Genomic DNA, 20,302 nt, shown 5'->3' with positions numbered 1-20,302 from the left:
TGAATTGTAAGTAATTTTAATTATCTGACTCATTACTTTTATTTACCAGGTCATTTTATTTACTATTATGGTTTAGTGAGTCATTACTTTGATTTACCAAGACATTTTGAGTAAGCAAGTCATTATTTTGACACAGTGGGATATTATTTTGTGTCACTATTTAACGATACTGTAATTTGGAAATATTTAGTCATTGTTTTGGGATATTGAGCTATTGATTTGAGATAGTTTCACATTATAAGCTTTTATAAAACATTAGCAGGAAAGGGTTTCTATATTTTTTACTGTATTAAAGCTACACAATATCCTCAGCAAAATGCACCTAAAATATCAACAGTAAAACAACTTGTTAGGAATACAAGACAGTTATAGTCGTTCATTTAATGGTATTGAAAGGCAAAGGTTACAATACATTATTATCTGCATCAGGGATGAGGAGGACTACGAGGTTATGCAGGATCCAGATTTCCTCCAGAGCGTCCTGGAAAACCTTCCTGGAGTCGATTCCAACAATGACGCAATCCTTATCGCCATGGGTTCTCTGGCTTCCCAGACAGGCTCTAAACCCGACGCCAAGAAAGATGAGGAGAAAAAGAAATAAACACTCGAAGATGAAATTAACATATGATGAATAAACAGACCTGAGAATTGCACTGCGTGTGTTATTCGCGGTATATTATTTCTCCCCACACAGGAAATGTTTTGTTCATCTTTTTTTTATGTAGCTGTGGGAACTGTAAACAATGTTTGCCTTCTTTCAACTTAAGATTGAATGATTTCTGATTTAAATGTATTTGTGTCAAGCACATTCTTTCTTTTTAATCTTTTTTAATATAACTACTCAGCAGCATGGGCCAATTACATCTCTTAATAAATTAAGATTGTGAAACCTTATGTGATTCTTGAAATTAATTTACTTTTCTGAAAGCTGCCACAGTTTGATCTTTTCCGAAATAATAATGAATGTGGTATTGGAATTTGTATGCTTGAATCACTTTATGTTAACAGGGTGTTTAATGATTTATATTATTTCATGAAATGAATAAATGTGAATTCAGGGAGATACATTTGGACACAGTGAGATTGGAGTACAATAGTTGTGTATTAACTTTAAAATCCTACTTTTACTAAGAAAAGTGTCAAATCAGCACCTTTGAGAAAATGGGTGCAGCAAACATTTGGAATTGTTGCTTTAAAAGTAGAATGAAATGTTTTTAGAATATCGAAATAGTTGACGGGTAATTTTCTGTTGGTCGACTTATGAATTAATTTATTAAGGCTAATTTTGCCCTGCTACTTAGTCTATATGGTTTTTATATTGCATTTTATTTACATTGTATAAGTTGGTTTATTTTTGTCGTGCACTGATTGCTGGTTGTACATACAATTGCCCTTGAAGGATAATAACGATTTTCTTTTATGGAAAACATTAGTTAATAACAATCTGCACAAACAAAGCAAGATCGGCTGAGGAAGCCAGCAGCCAGCAGGGGGCAGCCTCAGGACATCACATGGAAACAAGCAGCAGCAGACTGCTTCTTGGAAATTAAGCAGCAAAGATCCAGGGGTCTGTTGTTGTTGTAGATTCGTGCAGTGGTGAGGCCTCACCTGGTCTGTGCATGAAGTGGAAGTCAACCTGAGAAGCTAAACTTGAACGAGGACATCCAGATGGGGACACAGAGACAACTCACCTTCAAGAGACTGATTTATCATGACGTGACACATGCAATGTAAAACAATAAATTAACGTCACACCATCCTCCTCTAACCCCGGGACGCACCAGTGGTAGAAGCGCCTTGAAAAGCGGTCCGCCTCCTTTCCTCGCCCATGTTAAATACTTGGGCTGTTCGCACCGGCAGCGTAGTGCCGCAAAGAACCGGGAAGCGCCGCGGCCACACACACACACAAGGAAATCATCTCCTGCGGCGGCTATAGCTTTGCGTAGGTCAGTCACCTGTGAAGACGAGCATCATTTACCCCTGAACCAGCGCGGAGAAATGCGCTCCCTGGGCCACAGGGATGAGCCAGCCCCACGCCAATACGCTGACTGGTTGGAACAAGGACACCAGTGGACACAGGGGCTGGGTCAAAACTCATGGGCCAAACAACCGTTGCACCAGTTGTGTCCCTAACATTTCTAAAGAGAGATTCGCCATCTCGACTGTATTCAGAAAATACTTTCAAATGGAACCGCGCTGTTTGACTCATTACGGTAGAAACCAGCTTTGTAACTTTACTTTCACAATTCGATTTTCAAAGACATTTCATGAACGTCTTTTTAGTTTGTTCTATTTTTATTCATTTATCACCCAACAATTTGCTATCTATGTCTCGTCTTCCTGGGGATATCGGTGCATATTTTCAAATGATAGCAGTCTTATAAAGTAGTTCAGTTTTACAGTTTACAAAAAATATATATATATTAAAAAAAAGGTTTTTATATAAAATTAAATATAATAAAATTAAATAAAATTAATTATAATCTTTTTAATTTAAATTAATTAATTAATTTGATTTTATTTGATTTAAATTAAATATAAAAAAATTTAATTAAATAAAATGGGGGGAAAAAAAACTGCGCGCACATCCTGCGCAGAAGCCCATTGCGCACATTCTGCAGAAGCCCACAGCACACATATATTGTTCGTGCCAATTTTAAGAGTTCAGTATATTGCCGACATGAAGAGAGGAAGGAGTGTCACTCGAACCCGCGACCTTCCTGTTATGAAACGACGACTCTACCAACTAGGCCACACCACATGCTGATTTGTGAGAAGAAATAAACACAATAAGACGATGGACAAATTATCGTGTGTGTGTCTGTGTCATTCTATGCTGCTTTGCCTTACTTAAAAGTTACATTTATATTTTAGATATTGGATGATTTAACATGCTTTAGAAACCTATCGTTAGAGAATAAACCAGTTGTTCACAACCTTATCTTTTGACGCCTTTCAAGAAACACAGTCTGCTGCTGCTTTTGGTTTCCATCTGATGTCTTGAGGCTGCCCCCTGCTGGCTGCTGGGTTCCTCTGCACTCCAGCTGTTGTCCTGAATGAGCTTTGCTGATGAAATAATACTGCATAGTCACAGGCAGTATGCGTTGAGAGCACAGCATCGTTGTTTAAAAGTTACCATCAACACATCTCCTTTGGTACTCTGTGTGCAACAAGGATAGTGTGTCAGGGTGAAAATTTAAATTAATTACACTGCATACAGTACAAGCGACACAAAAGTTTTGTACTAACAGGAGAAAACTGTAGCGATGGTGGATACTTGCGTATTCAAAACAAATGAGCTGTTAAAAGACCTACCTCGTACATAACTAACTGTCAAGTATAAGCTACAGGTCTATTAGAAGAATTTAGATAAACCATTAATATTAGAAGAAGAGAATTTCCTTCTAAAAAACAGAGAAACTGTCTCTGTTTACACCTTAATATTAACATAGCAAAAACGAAAAAATGTATAAAATCAAAGTATTCACACAATGTGCTTCTGTGCCATATCAGCAAACAGCTCCAGAAGGTTTTGAGGTACGACCAGATACTCTGAAGGTACATAAAATGGAGGGAAAGTCCAAAGGAAGCGGAGAAACAACACATCAAGGCATAGCATGAGACATGGATGAAGTTGATGTACTAATAGCCCAATAAGACCAAGTATATTTCCTGTCAGCTTCCCTCTTTAATAATGTGCAATATCTAATTAGCTTGGACCCCTAAAGAATGTTTGTATTAAACTATGAAAGGGTTTCAATCTCCTTATTCGCCTTCCCTCAATGTTTCTCCTCCCTCTCCCTCTCTCAGCAGCAAAATGACAGGCTGGAGGTGGGATCACATCAGATACAAAACAGCGAATCCAGCCAGAGCAGCAATCCAAGTCGCAAACAGAACCTGTCCCGTTGGGTGTCCGACTACGGCCATGGCGAGTTGACTGGCATATGCCGTTCCACTCGACGCCGCTGAATGCACAAAAAGAGAAAAACAAACCTAAACAACAACAACCTCACAACAGTTCCTCATAGCAGCATGATGCATACAAAGAGAAGTATAAAAACCTACTCATTTTGGCAGCATAGTAGGGACATTTGCTGATGTAACCACCCGTGGCTCCGTGGACAGGCAAGCCAGCATCTAAAACATCCTCCTGGATGGTTCCCTGTGTGAACAGTCAGGCGGCGGCTCGCACAGAATTTGCGCTTCTGCCTCAGGTGTACACGCTGCGGTGATAGACTGCGGTTAGGGTCAAAGATTAATCAAAAAAAGATTCAATTATCAGGTGCACAATTCAAAATGCACTGCAAAGTAGAGGAGGAGAAGAAAGAACAATATAGAGGTAAGAATCACCCCGATTGTGGACATCATTAATGTTTATTTTTGTCGACATGACATGATATGCAATCATTACAGTCTCTTTTTATATTTTTATTATATATTTTTATTGTTTTTTATAGCTTACAATTTTGTCTGCCTGTGTGTGCATCTGTATACAGTCCAAACTTTCTTGGGGATGCATGACAGTTTGAGTTTGTATGTTGGGGGGCGCCAATTTGAAATCTCGCCTAGGGCGCCAACATTGCCAGGGCCGGCCCTGTGCATGCCGAAGTGTCCTTGGCAAGATACTGAACCCGTAAAATTGGCAGGATTTAATCCATCTATTTGTTGCAGAATATCTTACACTATGTTAATTCAAATAAATTAAAAATGAATAAATGTGAGTTCACGGTTATACATATGGACACAGTGAGATTGGAGTACAATAGTTGCGTATTAACTTAATGATAGGTGACATCAGTAAACATATTTATGTCTTTACTTTTCTTGCAAAATATTTCAATCCACAAACTTTGGCAGCAAGAGAAAAGTTAAAGAAAGGCTCCTTCAGGCTTTTGGTGATACTAATGCCAAAACAGTAAATTAAAGATAATGGTCAAATGTACAGCTGGTACTAAAGTTTATATTTGCATTTTCAGGTATATAGTCTGGAGAGTAACATTTACAATTACTCGAAATAAAGAAATTAATAAAAAAAATATATATAAACTATATATATATATATATATATATATATTTTTTTTTTTATTTATAAAGAAATTGTAAAACATATTTAGAAGGGTCATGATCAGGATTGCTACATATACCCTGTATATTTTATCACCCGTATAATTGATTGAGTTTCACAAGATATAATTAATTGTGGAATGTATGGAGTTGAAATAAGCATTAATAGCATTAAATTCAAATAGTGTACAATAGTAACCATTCCTGGAATTTATGTTGGAAAATATGATTGTTAATGTATTTCCATCAGATGTTTCACTGGAAACACACAAAGTGGTGGATCAAAGGACGGACCATTCACTTTGATTGGTGTTACCAAAATAAGGGCCCGGCTCCGGCAGTGATTGGTGGGTTTTGTGGATGTTTGGTCTGGGGCAGCTCGCTTCGCCAAGATGGCTGCAAGATCGCGGCAGCGCACAGTAGTGGCGTCCTGGTGAAATGACGCACGCCGCGGTTTACGTTCACTCCTCCACGCTCGGAGCTCACTCTCCATAACGCAGATCCCGCCCGACACACGGCCGGAAGACGGACCGGCTGTCTCGCCCTCCAGTGGACCGAGCGGAACCGGTTCATCTGAGTAAGTACCGAGCCCGAGTCACTCGTTCACCGTATCCCGGAGGTGGAGACCCCGCTCCTGCTCCCGTCTCTGTCTCTCTGCTCCTGTCTTTTGTTGTTGTTTCCTGACTGAGCCGTGATATACCGGCGATTCCCTTCCTGCAGCTCCGCCGCAGCAGGAGCAGGAGCGGCTACATCAGCTTCTCCTGCTCCTCCTGCTGCTGCCGCTGCTCCTGCTGCTGCTGGAATTTGGGTGGGGGGGCTCGCTAACGCTGCTTTATCCCATCATTTCAACAACACCGGGCGCTCAAAGGACATGGACGTGTCTCATTGTGAGTCTGTGACTGTGCTCGGCTCATTTTCAAATAGTCTCCACATCCTGGTTGGCTGTGGCTCCCTGCCTGTCTGCCTGCCCGCCCGCCTGCCCGTCCCGCCGCTCCCTGTGTGCCCGCTCCTCGGAGGCCATTCGGGGGGTTTTAAAGGAGAAACTCTCAGAAGAAGGAAGAGAAACCTGGGGCCGGCTGAAGCTACAGACCGTTAACCTTTTGTGGAAATGAAACTCTGTGTACAAACTCCCTGAGACCGTTTTGCAGTCCCCCTCTCTGCCCACAGCTCTGCCTCCCCCTGTGGGAAACAAAGCGCCCAGTGTGTCCCTGTAGCGCAGCTGGACCCAGCTGTTGAGCCTGGGCTGCAGCTTCCAGCCCCAGGACCGGGACCAGGACCCGGGCGGCTGCTGCTGCTGCACAGCCTCTGTGTGTGTCCACAGATCCTCCAGTAGGATGGGAATAGCCACAACACATCACCAGTAGGCTTCTGGAGCATTAAAAACTGCTTATTATCTTTTTATGTCTGCCTCAGAGGGAGGACACATGCTGCTACAGGGCTCGGGCCATAAAGGCCAAAACATGTTATCAAGATAAAAGAAATTCATATCAGTCGTTATCGATAACTATCACAATAAGATGACAGTAGACTGGTTTTCCTTGGTGAAGGTTTCGGTTTTAAACTTCCCTATTTCAGAGAATGACCAATTCTCTAGAAGCAGCAAAACATTCAACCAATCTTTGGGAGAATAAAGACATTCAGTCTTTTAGTCTATTTAGATTACGCAAGAACTACTGGACAAGTTACAACAAAACTTGGTGGACAGATGGGGTCAGGAAAGAACCCAATAAAAGTTAGTTGGGATCCAGAAAATCATTTCCTCACTTTCTTTGTCATTGCATGTTTTGGGGCTTTTTCACAAATTTCGTGAGGAGTTATTGTGTGTGTTCATGGATCCTGTCGGAAAACAAGTCAGACATAGTCAGAGGACTGATTTCTAGGAGTGTGTGTGCAGCTTGACTTGAATTTGAAGGGGACTGTTAGGCCTTGGCGGGGGGCATGCATTCTACTGAGGGGAGATTTTGATTGTTATTGTAGATGATGATGATTCTGCCACTGGATAACATGAGGAAAGTCACCGCAGCCTGAACTAGACATGATATACAGGCTCAGTCGCAGCTCAGCAGTTTAAACTGATCCTGGATCTCTTTCAACATCATCCTTCCCCACTTCCTCAGACACCAGGTTACTTCCTATATATCTTACTCAACGTGGATTTCCACATGCCACCATATCGACTGCTGTGTGTTCATGCTGCCATATGGCCATTAGCTACTGTATAGGTCCTCAAGTGATCAACACCAGACCATTACATCCATTTGGCGGCTGTACGGCCCCCTGGTGTTAAGTAGGTTGTTGTGGTCAGTGTTACAGTGCACATCATCCTGTCACCAGCCGCCTCCATCAGGGTTTATATAGGTTACGATTGAGAACCCGCAATCCTGTGAGTGGATGTTGTGAGTCCCCCTCCCTGCTTGATTTATCTGTCTGTCTTCATCTCTCCGAATCCATCTGCCTCTCTCCCACCCTCCCACACTGGCTCATAGCATATATGTGTGTGTGTTTGTGTGTGTGTGTCTTCGAGCGCACGCTTATGAGTTGTGTCTCACATATGGCTCTTAGTTCCGGTAGCAAGCCGTCAAGACTGAAATGCAAAGAGTCTCACTCCTCCTCATTCGCTTCTCTTCCTCTCCGTCTCCCACTCCGAAGCAGGAGCATCTATTCTTAGTCCTCCTCCTCTTCCCCTCAATCATCATCACCATCATCCGCCCGCCCGCCCCATCCGTCCGGCCCGTCCACCTGTGGCCTCTCCACCTTGAGCTGATGAACGTGATTGTGATTGTGATTGTCGAGCAAACAGGGGGGTTTGGGTCGTGATGCATTACCCCTGATGTCACCGTGTGAGGGGGGGGGGGGGGGGGGAGGGTTACTATGGTTACCAGGATGTCTTGTCCGTCTGTTGTGCGTGGGCGTGGGAGGGAGTTCCCGCCATGACAGCGCCTTGCATCCAGGCTGTGTTGTCTGCGTGTGCCGAGTGTTCTCCTGATGGCCGAGCTCGGTGCTGTCAGGTGTGGTGAGTCGGTATTGCGGCGCAGAAAAGCGCAAGGCCAGCACAACACGAGCCCTCTGGGTTCCGCGTGTCTGTCAGTTTGAGCGAGGGGCTCGCCGGCCGATCGGTTTCTTCACCCCCGCTGAATAATCAGGCAAAGCAGCCAATGCTGCACCATGACGCCTGAAAACTGGGCTTGTGTCGTGCGGTGTGTTTAGTTTGTGCACCTTTTTGATTTGTGTTTTGTGTCTGTGGATTGTGTCGTCTGTTTCTGCCTTCGCCCTTTCCTCACCTTCAGAGTCAGCAGGGGTCGGCCGAGCAGCCTCCTCGTGTCGGTCACATGACACAGCAGAGTCTCCCCGTGTCCCTGACTGTGTGTTTACACTGCAGTTTGTGTTCAGAGTCCGGTCAGGACGGAACAAGCAGACAGGGTCCAGTACGGATTTGGCTTGCCATTTCATTTGATTATCTTATCTGGGATTCTCACTTCTGTGCAGACTCTTAAGTGCTGTGTGAATCTTTGCGTGACTTTTTCCCATCAGACAGAAGGCATCTGTTTCCCATCTCCACCACAGATAACATGGTCTCTGACAGGATCTCTGCAGGCCCATTCATTCAGCAGGCAACCTTTGAATCAAAAAGACATGTGACAGTGGGAAAAATATGACCTTAATAAGTACCTCAGTCTTGGCATAGACGTAGTGATGTGGGGGGGAATAGCTCATTATTATATGTGCTATTTTGTAAGTAACGTTTGTTCTTACCCGCTGCTTTTTTAAAGTGGAATCGGACTTTTCCTGTTCATAAAACATGACGTGTTCTTGGAGGAAATAAACCTGCACCTAAAATATGATAGAATATATATATATAATACAATGGAAAAGCAGCATATTTATAGCCAAGGGAATCAGCAGCTGTCTGATGTCTTTTCTTTAAACATTTTAAAAACTGAAATTATTCTCTTAACTCATCAGTTAATTGGCAGATAGTTTCAGTCATTTTGTTGTTTCAAAGTAATTCATCTTAGACAGGCTTTTCTTTCGGTTGACACGTGAGCTCTTCTGTCCGCATCTAAAATATGTATTCATGATTTAAAAGATGAATATGAAGTGAGACACCATAGACGAGCTGCTATATTCTTATGTGGAAGTCTTTCATGCTGTTGAACTAAATTCATCATAGGACTAGAACAGCACTAAGAGAGTGCATACATCTGTATTGACATCAGATACAAATACCATTATTATTTTCATAATTGTTGAAAAAAAACCTCCAAATAACGTTAAAGAAATCCAATCTGCTGCTAATATTAATGTCAGAAGGATCTGCTTCACCATCCAGGCTGAACAGTTTTCTGAGAGAAACCCTCTCTGGTGGTTTTGCCTTCCTTTGTCATGGTGATATGTGGTTAATAAAGTTCAACCCTAATGCCCAGCATCATTACCGTCGGCTGATAATGAATTATAATAGCCTATCGTTGTGTGTCATTAGTCTCTTGGACAGCTGATTACAAAGAGCTGAATGGTCCACTGAGGGAAATGTTTCCTGTCTGTGGCATGTGTGTGTCGCTGTTCGGGACGAGAGACGAGGGGGAAAACATTGGTTTGCATCTGAAAGAACAGCATTGTGGGTATTTGACAGCAGCACCTTGGAGAGATGAAGCACAGGCTCAGCTGAAGCGGGTCTGTTCAGAGCTTGGAACAGGACACACACACACGCAGACGCTCATCCCATCAGTTTGGCCACTTGTCCTGCAGCATCGATGCTAGTTATGCACAAATTGATCTTAATTCTCTCCAGCTGTGAGAGTTTCTATTTTAAATCGCCAGGCAGACAGAATTGGATTTGAAAACATAAACATGTTTGACATTGCGTGGCTGCTGTGTTGGAGTAGGTCCCGCTATTTCAACCGTGTGCTGCTCGCTGTTCGTAAATGTGGTGAACAAACAGTTACTCCCACATATTCAACTTTATGATAATAATCTGCACCAAATTGCATATCAGTCCCCTAAACATGCCTGATTTTGAGAAATCAGTCAAAATGGTAAAAAAAAACATTTGCAATGCTCACAAACAAACCAACAAGCAAACCAACAGGGGTGACAACAGAACCTCCATGTGGGAGGTGATGAGAAAATCTCTGCAGACGAGTTTACACACACAGGTTTAAATAGTTGTGTGTAAGTGTACCAGCTTCAGGTCGATAGGTGGCTTTAATGACACGGGTTTGTTTGTGTGTTACATGTCTGTGCAGGATGAAGTCATAATATCACTAAAGCATTTCTCCACATAATTACTTGCCTACTTCTCCTCTCTTGCTTCGGCCCCCGCTCTGCAGCCACCAGTCCCCTCAGGCTCCGACCTGCCTTCACCTCAGTCACAACAGGGAGCTGCAGAACAGAGGACTCTGTATGGGAGGGATGAAAACTGGCGTGACGACTTGGGTTTTTTTGCTCTTCAAGGGAATCCGTCTCGCTCGCGAGAAGTCGGCGATACGAACGCCAGTCTTTAAAGGCCTCAGAGGAGACATTTTATCCTGACGCCTCGTCTGTATTAGTGGAACAATCCATTTTTTGTATGGTCTGGTTCTCCCTGCACCAAGCTGAATCCCAATGCGGCTCAGATTTCAATTAGACTGCCGTGCTGGCATCTGAGGTTAGAATGCTAATAGCAATCTGCAATGTTTTTGCAATGCTCACCACTTTCTGCTTTCACTTCTTTGTTGATCTCTCCTGCTGTCTTCTGTGCAGACGTCTCACTTTCAGCTCAACTGGTTTTTATGGACCCGGAGAAGCAGCGTAGGCCTCCCGCCAAAGTATATGTTTGTAACAACTTGTGTGAAACCTGTTCTTGTTTCTCCTCCAGCACATGGCTTGGCTCTGTGCAGTGCGCCTCTTATTGTCAGTCAGATTGGCCACGGTTTCACCAAACAGAGCAGTGGGGCACCTGTATTTACCCCAACCCCCCCCACGTGACCACTTCAGCCTTATTATGAGAGAGAGTGGGAAAGAGGAAACAGCAGACAGTGGGGGAGGAGGAGGGAGAGAGAGAGAGAGAGAGACACAGAGTGGGGATGTACAGCAACGGCTCACCACTCAGGAGAAGCCTTCTGCTGTCAGCCAGCCTGTGTGGGTTGGCACCGCTTCCCAGGCTTGTCAGACTGATGGAGTGCTTAAACTGGGACAAGAGGAGAGCTGCAGCATTTGCTGCGTGGTTAGAGCAAATACTACGGCGTACGTCGGCCATGGAGTTGTACTGAAGCCCTGCTCTGTCCCTGGGAGAAGAAGACGCACTCAACCCACTGCAGCACCAAGCACTGGTTCCCCAGCCAAGTGTCGGGGGAAGTTACTTCACATATGACATTTCGATTTTTGCTGTGCTGACAGCGGGCATAGTGAGAACTGTGTTAGTCAGCAGGAAGTGTTTGCATTAGGGGTGTGTGATCAGCAGTGTAGGTACGATGGAATAGATTTGTCTTATCGTTTTAATATCTCCGGGTCACTGATTGGCCCTGTTCCCATATGCAACTTGTCACAGTTGGAAAGGTGGTGGAATTTGGTTGTTTCAGTGTCCAAGTGTTTTGCATGATGGCTCAGTGCCACAGTTGCAAAATCATTGAGCACAGCAACAATTTGGCAGTATTGTGATAAAGTACCCTGATGAAAGGAACAATATCTACTTGTGTAGTGAAATCCAACCCCCCCCCACCTCCCCCCTCCCTCCCAGTGGAAAACATATAGACCCTATTCTGCATGTTTTGGGGCCTGTGGGAAGAAGCCGGGGTACCGAGAGAAAATCCCCACTGACACAGGCAGAACATGCAAAGTCCACGTGGCTTTGAGGCGACAGTGTTGACCGCTACACCACCGTGCCGCCCATATATAAGGGCAGTGATTACACGTTATAAACGAACCAAGATAAAGCATTTGATCCATATCGTTCAGTTCTATGATACCTTCGATCCAAATAACAATGTCAGGTGGTGAATAAAGCAGGAAAACGATCAATGATCATAAACATTGTGCTTTTATGAGGTGTGTCAGCAGATGGAAGCTTCTTCGACTTTTCTCACAAGCACTGACTCTCAAACTCTGCATGACGGAATCAGCAGCAAGATTAATCTTGCTCATCCATTGTAATGCATATGGGGAAATTGCTGAGAATTTCTTTGACAGCCCGTTGATAGATCAAATACAAGATCATGATTTATTTTTTGCGTCAAATCCAAAAGAAATCAAGACGTTGTAAAAATGTAAAAGTCTCCTGCAGTATTTTCTGCACTGGGCTAAAACCCTTGGTGACAGTTTGTGTGAGCACGTCGCTTAACCTTCTCAATGGTGTTCTGCAGTGATTTACAACAGAGGTAGGTCGCCTCGGCTAACCCTCAAAACTACCTTGTCTAATATTATAAAGCAAATTTTAATGAGTGTGACTGCAAAGCCCGTCATGCACTAAATTGATCATGAGATAAGATGTGTTAGGAAATGGCGGGCGTACCACCTCAGCTGAGCCGTTTTCCCGGCGAGACCCTGCACTTACTGACAGACTTAGTCACCGCGGATTAATGCAGAGCAGTGAGGACCAGCAGGGCGGCGATGGAGCAGACGATGAAGCTCTGCCGTGTCACAGGTGGAAAACACCGCCAGGCCGGCCCGCGCAGCCCGGACTCTCCCACGAGGCACACCTGTTACAGTAGCCTTACTATACAACAACCGATACGCAGAGAAGGAAATTCAAACCCACACCAAAAAAAGAACCTGCTGCATGACTCCCGGTAAAACCTCCCTCTGTAGTCGTCTTCCTTCTCTCCCTTTTTTGCTCAGCCAGTTTTTCAGGCTCTGCGGTCGCTTCTGCCGCCTCTGGCACAACCCTGTGTTTTGAGAAACCCTCGCGCCGCACACTGCTCGGCCTGTCTCCACGCTGTGTGTTTATGCAAGCGCGCACGCTCACATCTCTCCCTGCCCGCCGTGCTTTTTTTTTCTTTTTTCAGTTGCTCCTTGGACAAACTGACTCGTAAAGGAGACTTATTCAGCAGGTCAGGTCACACCTCCAGGTATGCAGGCATGGGCAAGCCTCTGTGTTTGCCAAATCCTGTTCATTTTAAAAAGGGCTTGGGTATTTGCCATGTGTTTATGGATGCCTTCTCTGAGTTAGAGGTCTTTGTACCCCCGAGGTTTATGCTATTGTTATTGCGATCGTTTACAGAGGGAAACATTGACGGGAGACTCGCTGCTTAATGTGAAGCATGTTGAGATGACGAAAGACTTGCTAGCTGACATCACAGTGTTATTTATAACCCTAAATTAGGCTGCTACGTGGCTTTGACGAATATGCCCCGAGATGAATGTTCAGCATCTGGAGCAAGTTGCATGGATTGTGAGGTGGTCGTGTGCCAGTTGGTATTAAGGACTCTTATCCCCTTCAGACATTGGCTGTTTCTCAGATCATGTTGGCTCAGCCTGTGTGCTTTGTGTGTGTGTGTGTGTGTTTGACAGCAGGAGTGGAAGATAGTTGCTGGGTGCGAGGGGTCTTGGCTGACTTGCCAGACTGAGCTCGTCCTATCGACACATTTTGTCTGCAGGGAGCTGGGAGCAGCACAGTCCAGCTTTCCTGTGGGTTAAACAAACACCAAGCAACGCCCCGCTGTGGTCTCGCATGTGGCACCGAGTGGCTCAGTTCTTACTCGGGCTGATTCCAGCTAACGTCTCCAATTGCTAAAAGTGTCCCCACTGATCTCATTGTACAATGAAACACAGGCAAATGAACTCCGGTGCTCCTGTCGTGGCAATTTCTACAATCCCACTCTACCAACGAGGAAACGAAAAACAAATTTATCTTACAGTATTGTCACCTTTAATGCTCGAGCATGGTGCATACGACAGAGTTTAGTTTGTAATATGCACCCAGATAGGAAACAGTTCTTTGTGTTTATACATTTGGCTAACCCCTCCCACTCTGGTTGGGGTTGTTACAAAGTCAAAGGTTGGGATCTTCTGATCACATGAAAACAACAATTCCTAGTTAAAGCAATCAGGCCAAGATTCATTCAGAAGTACAGGAAACAGCATGATGTAATAGATTCAATCATCATCAATCAACGGGAAATAAACATGATTATATTATGGTCAACTGTTATATTTCCCTGACACTCCCCAACATTTCTATGGTTTTAATAATTTGATATGAAGCGGTGTCTTCTTGGTGCATCGCTGAGTTGTTCAGGCACAAAAGGAATTTTCCCCTCTGTGACTGTTTCATTTGAAGATTGTCTTTTGAGGCCTTAGAGGTCAAATGCGACTTTTCTTCATTTAGTTTACCAAAACAAACAAACCAAGATTTGACAAAAGTCAGAAAGCTGAACACAGTTTTTAGTTTCTTATTTTCCATTTCAGTAATCAATCGTCTTGGGTCTCCTTGAGATTGGTAACTACCTTTTTTTAGGGCATCTTTGAGGAAAACATTGCACATTCGAGACGACAAAATCCCAAACAAATAACATGATCGGTCTTTGATTCAAATATGGTGCCAACATCAACAGCTTGTGGTCCCTTATAACATCAAACCTCCCGGAGAAAGTCTCGGGTGAGGAATTCTGAGATTTCCTCAGAACCGTAAAGAGACTGTGTGCAATAATACAAAACAGACTGTTGCTGTGTTTGTTTGCGACAAAGCCAGCCAGTTAGAACTCCTTGAATTTCAACACACAGCTGATTTGTATGTCCCTGCATCCTCTGCCATGTCACCGGACACAGTTATTTATTTATAGGTATAGTGTAGCTCATACATGTATAGAGCCCCAGTAATAGCAGCTTGGCTCACAGATTCACACAGTCGAGCATGATCCCTGCACACAACAACAGCTTTGGGACTGCTGGGTCTATTTTTAGCACGCTCCTACTCACAATTTGATGTTTCAATACACACAAATCAAAGCCCTTCAAACAGATGCTGCCCACACACTGGAGACCCTTTGGGAAGTGAAAATCTATCGAGGTTGCTCCCTTTTCTCAATGCATTTGTTCCTTCGGTGGTTTTCAGGAGGGAGTCTCTCAGCTTCTGCTAATCTAATATTCACTTCAGAATTTACACTAATAGCCCAGAGTTAAAAGAGTTTTCACTGTTTCCGTCTCGGTGGCCTCTGTCCTTTTGGCTGCCTGCGCTTGTTCGCCCCTCTTTCCCGTCCCAGTATCTCTCTCTGTTGTTTTTTTTGTCTCTAGCTCACGGCACTTTGATTCTCTTGACAGGCAGCACGCAGCCCCGCGGCACGGTTTCCGGGCGTACACCTCATCTTCCTCATCTTCCCCGGCACAAAATCCTCATTTTTAGTGACCTGTCAAGAGGCAGATTATGCTGGATGAGATTATTTTTTACTGCTAGTGTCTCATTGAGACGATGCGACTGAAACTACATTGAGACCTTCATCCTGTGTGTGTGTGTGTGTGTGTCTCTGTGAATGTGTGTAAGTGAAATATAATTGAGTTGTTCCAGAGTGGTAGTCGCAGTAGGAGGTGTCCCAGGCTGCCTGCAGCAGACTGATAAGCTGCTCTCTCGACAAGGTTTCTCAAACAGGCCACAGGTGAAACCCCTTGTGTGTTTTTGTGTGTCTGTGTGTGTGTGCATGCTTGTGTGCCATGGTTCGATTTCTCTAGGGAAAACCTCCGCAAACAATTTGAGGAATTCATATGGAAGCCCAATTCTGGCTCCAGAGATTATTCTGCTTTACATTTATTGATGATTAAAGAATAACCCAATAGTCCCTTCAATTCAATCAAGTTGCACCAAATTTCGCGGACTCATAGACATCAGTCCCCCTAAATGGGCCAAGATATTTGTCTTCACAGTTCATGCATTGTGAGTGGGGAAATTTCCCAATGTTAAAAAAAAGTAATTAAAAGTTCCTTGAACTGCCCTCTGATCCGGATCCAGCCCAAGCTTCAATGGGCTCTTTCTAGACACGTAGCTACTTAGATTTCACATTAAAGAATCAAATCAACCAACCCACAAAGAAGTAGTCAGGGGTCAAAACGTAACTCTTATTGCAAAATGAAAAGGGACAGTAAATTCATTTCACAAGATTGAATAGTAGCTCAAGTTTCAAATGAGAATTGGAAGGGCGATACTGTAATAATACCATGATGTCATGACACATTGATTGGTTATTCTAAAGTCTCGGAACGTGTCGCAAGGGTCACAAGAACTATAATATATGAGGTCATTTTCTGACATCATAATAATGTCATTCCTACAATATGATCATGAAGTATTTTTCTATTTATTTTAGCTCCAGGTTGTGTCTATGGTCCTTTTGACTGCACAATTCATTTTGAACTTAGCGTGATGTGATTTCCTGACTTGTGACTCCCTCCTGACGTCACCTGATGGGGATTATAAACTTCAGATTGTCTCCCCTACCTCTACTGTTTGCCGAGATGTGTTGGAAAATGTGTTTTGTGGGACCATGTATTTGTTGACCTTTAACCGTCAACACACACTCAAGTGTGTTGACAATCTGTCCATGCACTGTTGAGTTTTATTTTACACTCACACTCACACACAAATGAAAATACGGCTGTTCTGGTGTGCAGCGTGATAAAACATGACAGGCAGCCCTAACTCACCAAGTCAATTGCTGAGATCTGGGAAGGTGTGCGTGACGGTGCTATAATGATATCACCTGACTGTTTCTCACCCCTCTACATCCCTGTAGCAACTGTTGTCCAAAATATCAGCAATAACTCTAAATGCGATTCCTAATTGGCAATTAACGGCCAAATGACTGGAATTATCCTGAACCATCCAACCATCCAACCATAACCACATAAAATACAGTTGCATTGCCCGAACACACAGACGCGTAGTTGCACAGCCACCGCTCCCTGCACCCGGTCCACCTGGTGCTTTGTGTTGTGTCCAGAGACATGGAGGCTGGCCGGCCGCCGCCCGAACACGGGAGTGAACACTGTGGACTTCAAACGCTCGCAGGAGGAGGGGCAGGCGGCGGCGTTCTTTTGAAGCTCGGCACTTGTCTGTCTTCCTCGCCTCTTTCCATCCCGCTGTTTTGCATCTTTTTCCTTTTACCCCTACGTCCCCCTCCGTCTGCTCCACCCGCTTCCCTCGCTCTCTTTGTTTTGTCTGTCTCTTTCGTAATCAGTTTTTTCTGCCTCTCCAGCCTTCTTCATCTGGCGCTCGTCCTCCGCTCAAGCACCAGATTTCCTTTCGGAGATGGGAAGTCATTGGCCAACTCTTTCTGTGTCTGTGTCTATTTTTTTTAAATTGGCAGCAGTCAGCTGGGCTCTGTCACTGACAGCATATGGAATGTGGGAGTGACACGGAGACCATCTATAGTGTAATGTGTGTGACAGTGCGACGGGTTCCTCTTAGTTGTCCTAGGCGGGAAGGTTTTACTCTTCTTTTCTGAATAATAATAATAATGACGTGTGAAATGTACAGTATTTTATTCCTTCCCTCATGATGTCCCAACAGATGTTAGCTTTCAAGATGCTTCAACAAGGCCATCACAAGGTTATAAATAGTTGTGGAAAAAGGAATCTACAGAATTGTACTGTCAGAAATTAATGCAATAACAAACTATAATGGGAAAGAGTTGCTTGTATAGAGCTCAACAGTGTGGTTCTGAGAGTAGATACTCAGTTCATTCTAAGTAGAGCTTTTAATTATTAGCCATAATATTATAACCATCCCAGTTGGATTTACCACAAGCTATGAGATTCGTAAACAATGTTATATGCTATGGTATCAACTGTATTATGAGCTAAATGTGTTTTATAAGTGTGGGGAAGTACTACACCCCCCACGATCCTAACATGTAACATGCAAATCGTGTTGGCTATGCTCCGATTGGCAATGATTGAAAATCGTTTGAAAGCGATCATTTGCAAGTGTTTATGGGATGTATAGTTCCTTCTCACTTCAAATAATTATGTCACACTCCTTTTACCCTTTTTCCGTTTCCCAACATTTGTTTACCTCTAAACGTTTTATGGTCACGATTCATCTGGTAGCTGCTCGGCCTGGTTCCATACATCTGAAAAATAAATGGGAACTTAACCTTCAGAACCAGAGCCATTGTAAAAGTGGGCTCTCACTGTTACACTCTATGGAATGCATTTAAGCATATTCATATTCAAAGTTTTGGTTTCACGGCCTGTGACCTTACTGCTTTGGCTCACTCTCATTCACCACATTTGCTGCCACAGCAGACAGCTGTTTTCAGCAACGCCGCAAATGCCCATCTCAGTAAACTCTGCACTACCTGCTCGGAAACAGAGTTTAACATTAAGCAGCTGAAGAGATTAATATTAGTCGGAAGAGAGCAAAGCAGATCAAAGAGTGCAAGTGGGGCCGACAGTTCTCCAAATAAATGTCACAGTGCTTTGTGTCTGCTGGACGTCTAAATAAATAACCGTTTTTTAGTTCTCCACCACGTTAACTATATAAGGCAATAACATGTCAGAGTGGAGAGTCTACAGCTTTGTTTCATTCGCACCAGTTGCCATGAAATCAATTCACAATGCCTTTTTCAATAATAAACACACAAAAACTGTTGTAGATCAGTGTGTGTGTATGTGTGACCATGACCAAGATTTCTAACAAATATCTGGCAACAAGCAGCCTTTGATATATGTCGCAAATAACAGACACAAATCCTCTCCCTTCACTGGTTACCAGTGGCTGCCTGCATCCGTTTCAAAACACGAGTACTTGCGTACCATGCTGGGAACGGTTCGAGTCCAGACAACATCCAGGACATTGTCAAACGTTACACTCCGCTCTGCCTCTGCCAATCGGCTTGCTGCTCCCTCACTGCGAGCTGAACGCATCCTGTCTGACTACACTTTGGATAAAACAAAATAAGAGAATAATTAAATAAAATGAAGTTGCACTTATATGGCACTTACATGTATCACTTTGTAGTTCGGCTTTTTGGAAGCAATTGTACTTACCTGATTCTTGTTGTTCTGGGTTTGAACCCTCATGGTTGAATGCACTTATTGTAAGTAGCTTTGGATAAAAGCGCCAGTTAAATGAAATGTGATATACACTGTTCTGTTTGTGTAGATGCTGTGTCAGCCGGCTACTGCAATATTTTGAAGTTTTAGAAATAATGAATGTGTTCAGATAAACGATCCATATCTCATGAACGACCAACTTCAAATCAGATCACGTTTTTAATTTCACCCACTGGACCTCCCCGCTGCTCATGCTCTTCACGTACGATGACGATGGTCAAGTTTAACCTTTTGAAAAGAACCTCGAGGTTCAAGTAAGAACCTGCCACAGGTCCCGTTGAATGCTCACTTCACTTTCTGTGTATTATGATGACTCGCTCTGTGCTGGTGGCTCTGAGCAGCCGGAGTGAGTGAGACACTTGTGTGAAGTGGAAAGAACAAATCTGTTGTAGGTTTCCTGCCTTGTAACTATATATACACGAACGCCAGAATGTAGCTGTATGTATTTTTCGAGACAACAAGTGTTGAATTTAACACTGAAGTGTTTGCAGTGAGAAAACACTGCACAGTGTTTTACATCGACTGCTCCAGTTTGTTTAGAGCAGAGAGGACAAAGTTGGCTTGTGTCCGCGACTGTTGCTGAACAAACACTGCAGAACTTTAGAGACATGATACCTTTTTAAAGTACAATGTAGGAACAGAATAGCGGCGTTGTTCATTTGATTGTGTTTGTCGTGATTTATAAAAGCTCTTCTCTCCGTCCTTGGCTCAGGTGAGAGTGCGATGAGGAGAGGTTTCAGAGTGTGAGGCCATGGGCTGCACCTCGGCCAAGCAGGTGTCGGCCGTGCCCAACGATGAGGAGGGACGCGGCAAGGCCTACAGCAATGGAGACCTCTTCACAGGTCTGTACACACACACACACACACACACACACACACACACACACACACACACACACACACACACACACACACACACACACACACACACACACACACACACACACACACACACACACACACACACACACACACACACACACACACACACACACACACACACACACACACACACACACACACACACACACACACACACACACACACACACACACACACACACACACACACACACACACACACACACACACACACACACACACACACACACACACACACACACACACACACACACACACACACACACACACACACACACACACACACACACACACACACACACACACACACACGCGTCCAGACATGCTAACACACAGGGA

The 20,302-nt window shown here is 43.9% G+C and overlaps 1 protein-coding gene across 2 annotated transcripts in view; it reads left to right on the top strand.

The window, feature by feature from the left end:
* Positions 1-5,414: 5,414 nt before the first annotated feature.
* zgc:92140 (uncharacterized protein LOC447854 homolog) overlaps positions 5,415-20,302 on the top strand; it is a 29,049-nt gene continuing 14,161 nt past the window's right edge. The window contains exons 1-2 of one of the 2 annotated variants that reach the window (XM_062396191.1): positions 5,415-5,641; positions 19,796-19,925. In XM_062396191.1, the coding sequence (XP_062252175.1) occupies positions 19,835-19,925 (91 nt within the window). In that variant the 5' untranslated portion in view covers positions 5,415-5,641; positions 19,796-19,834. Of the gene's footprint in view, positions 5,642-15,141; positions 15,630-19,795; positions 19,926-20,302 lie in introns of those variants that run through there. The other variant, XM_062396192.1, reaches the window with a different exon arrangement.

This window comes from Platichthys flesus, chromosome 9 (assembly GCF_949316205.1).
Source record: "Platichthys flesus chromosome 9, fPlaFle2.1, whole genome shotgun sequence".
In the NCBI taxonomy this organism is placed as follows: Eukaryota; Metazoa; Chordata; class Actinopteri; order Pleuronectiformes; family Pleuronectidae; genus Platichthys; species Platichthys flesus.
The sequence above is the reverse complement of the archived record's forward strand: the minus strand, read 5'-3'. Positions and strand labels throughout refer to the sequence as shown.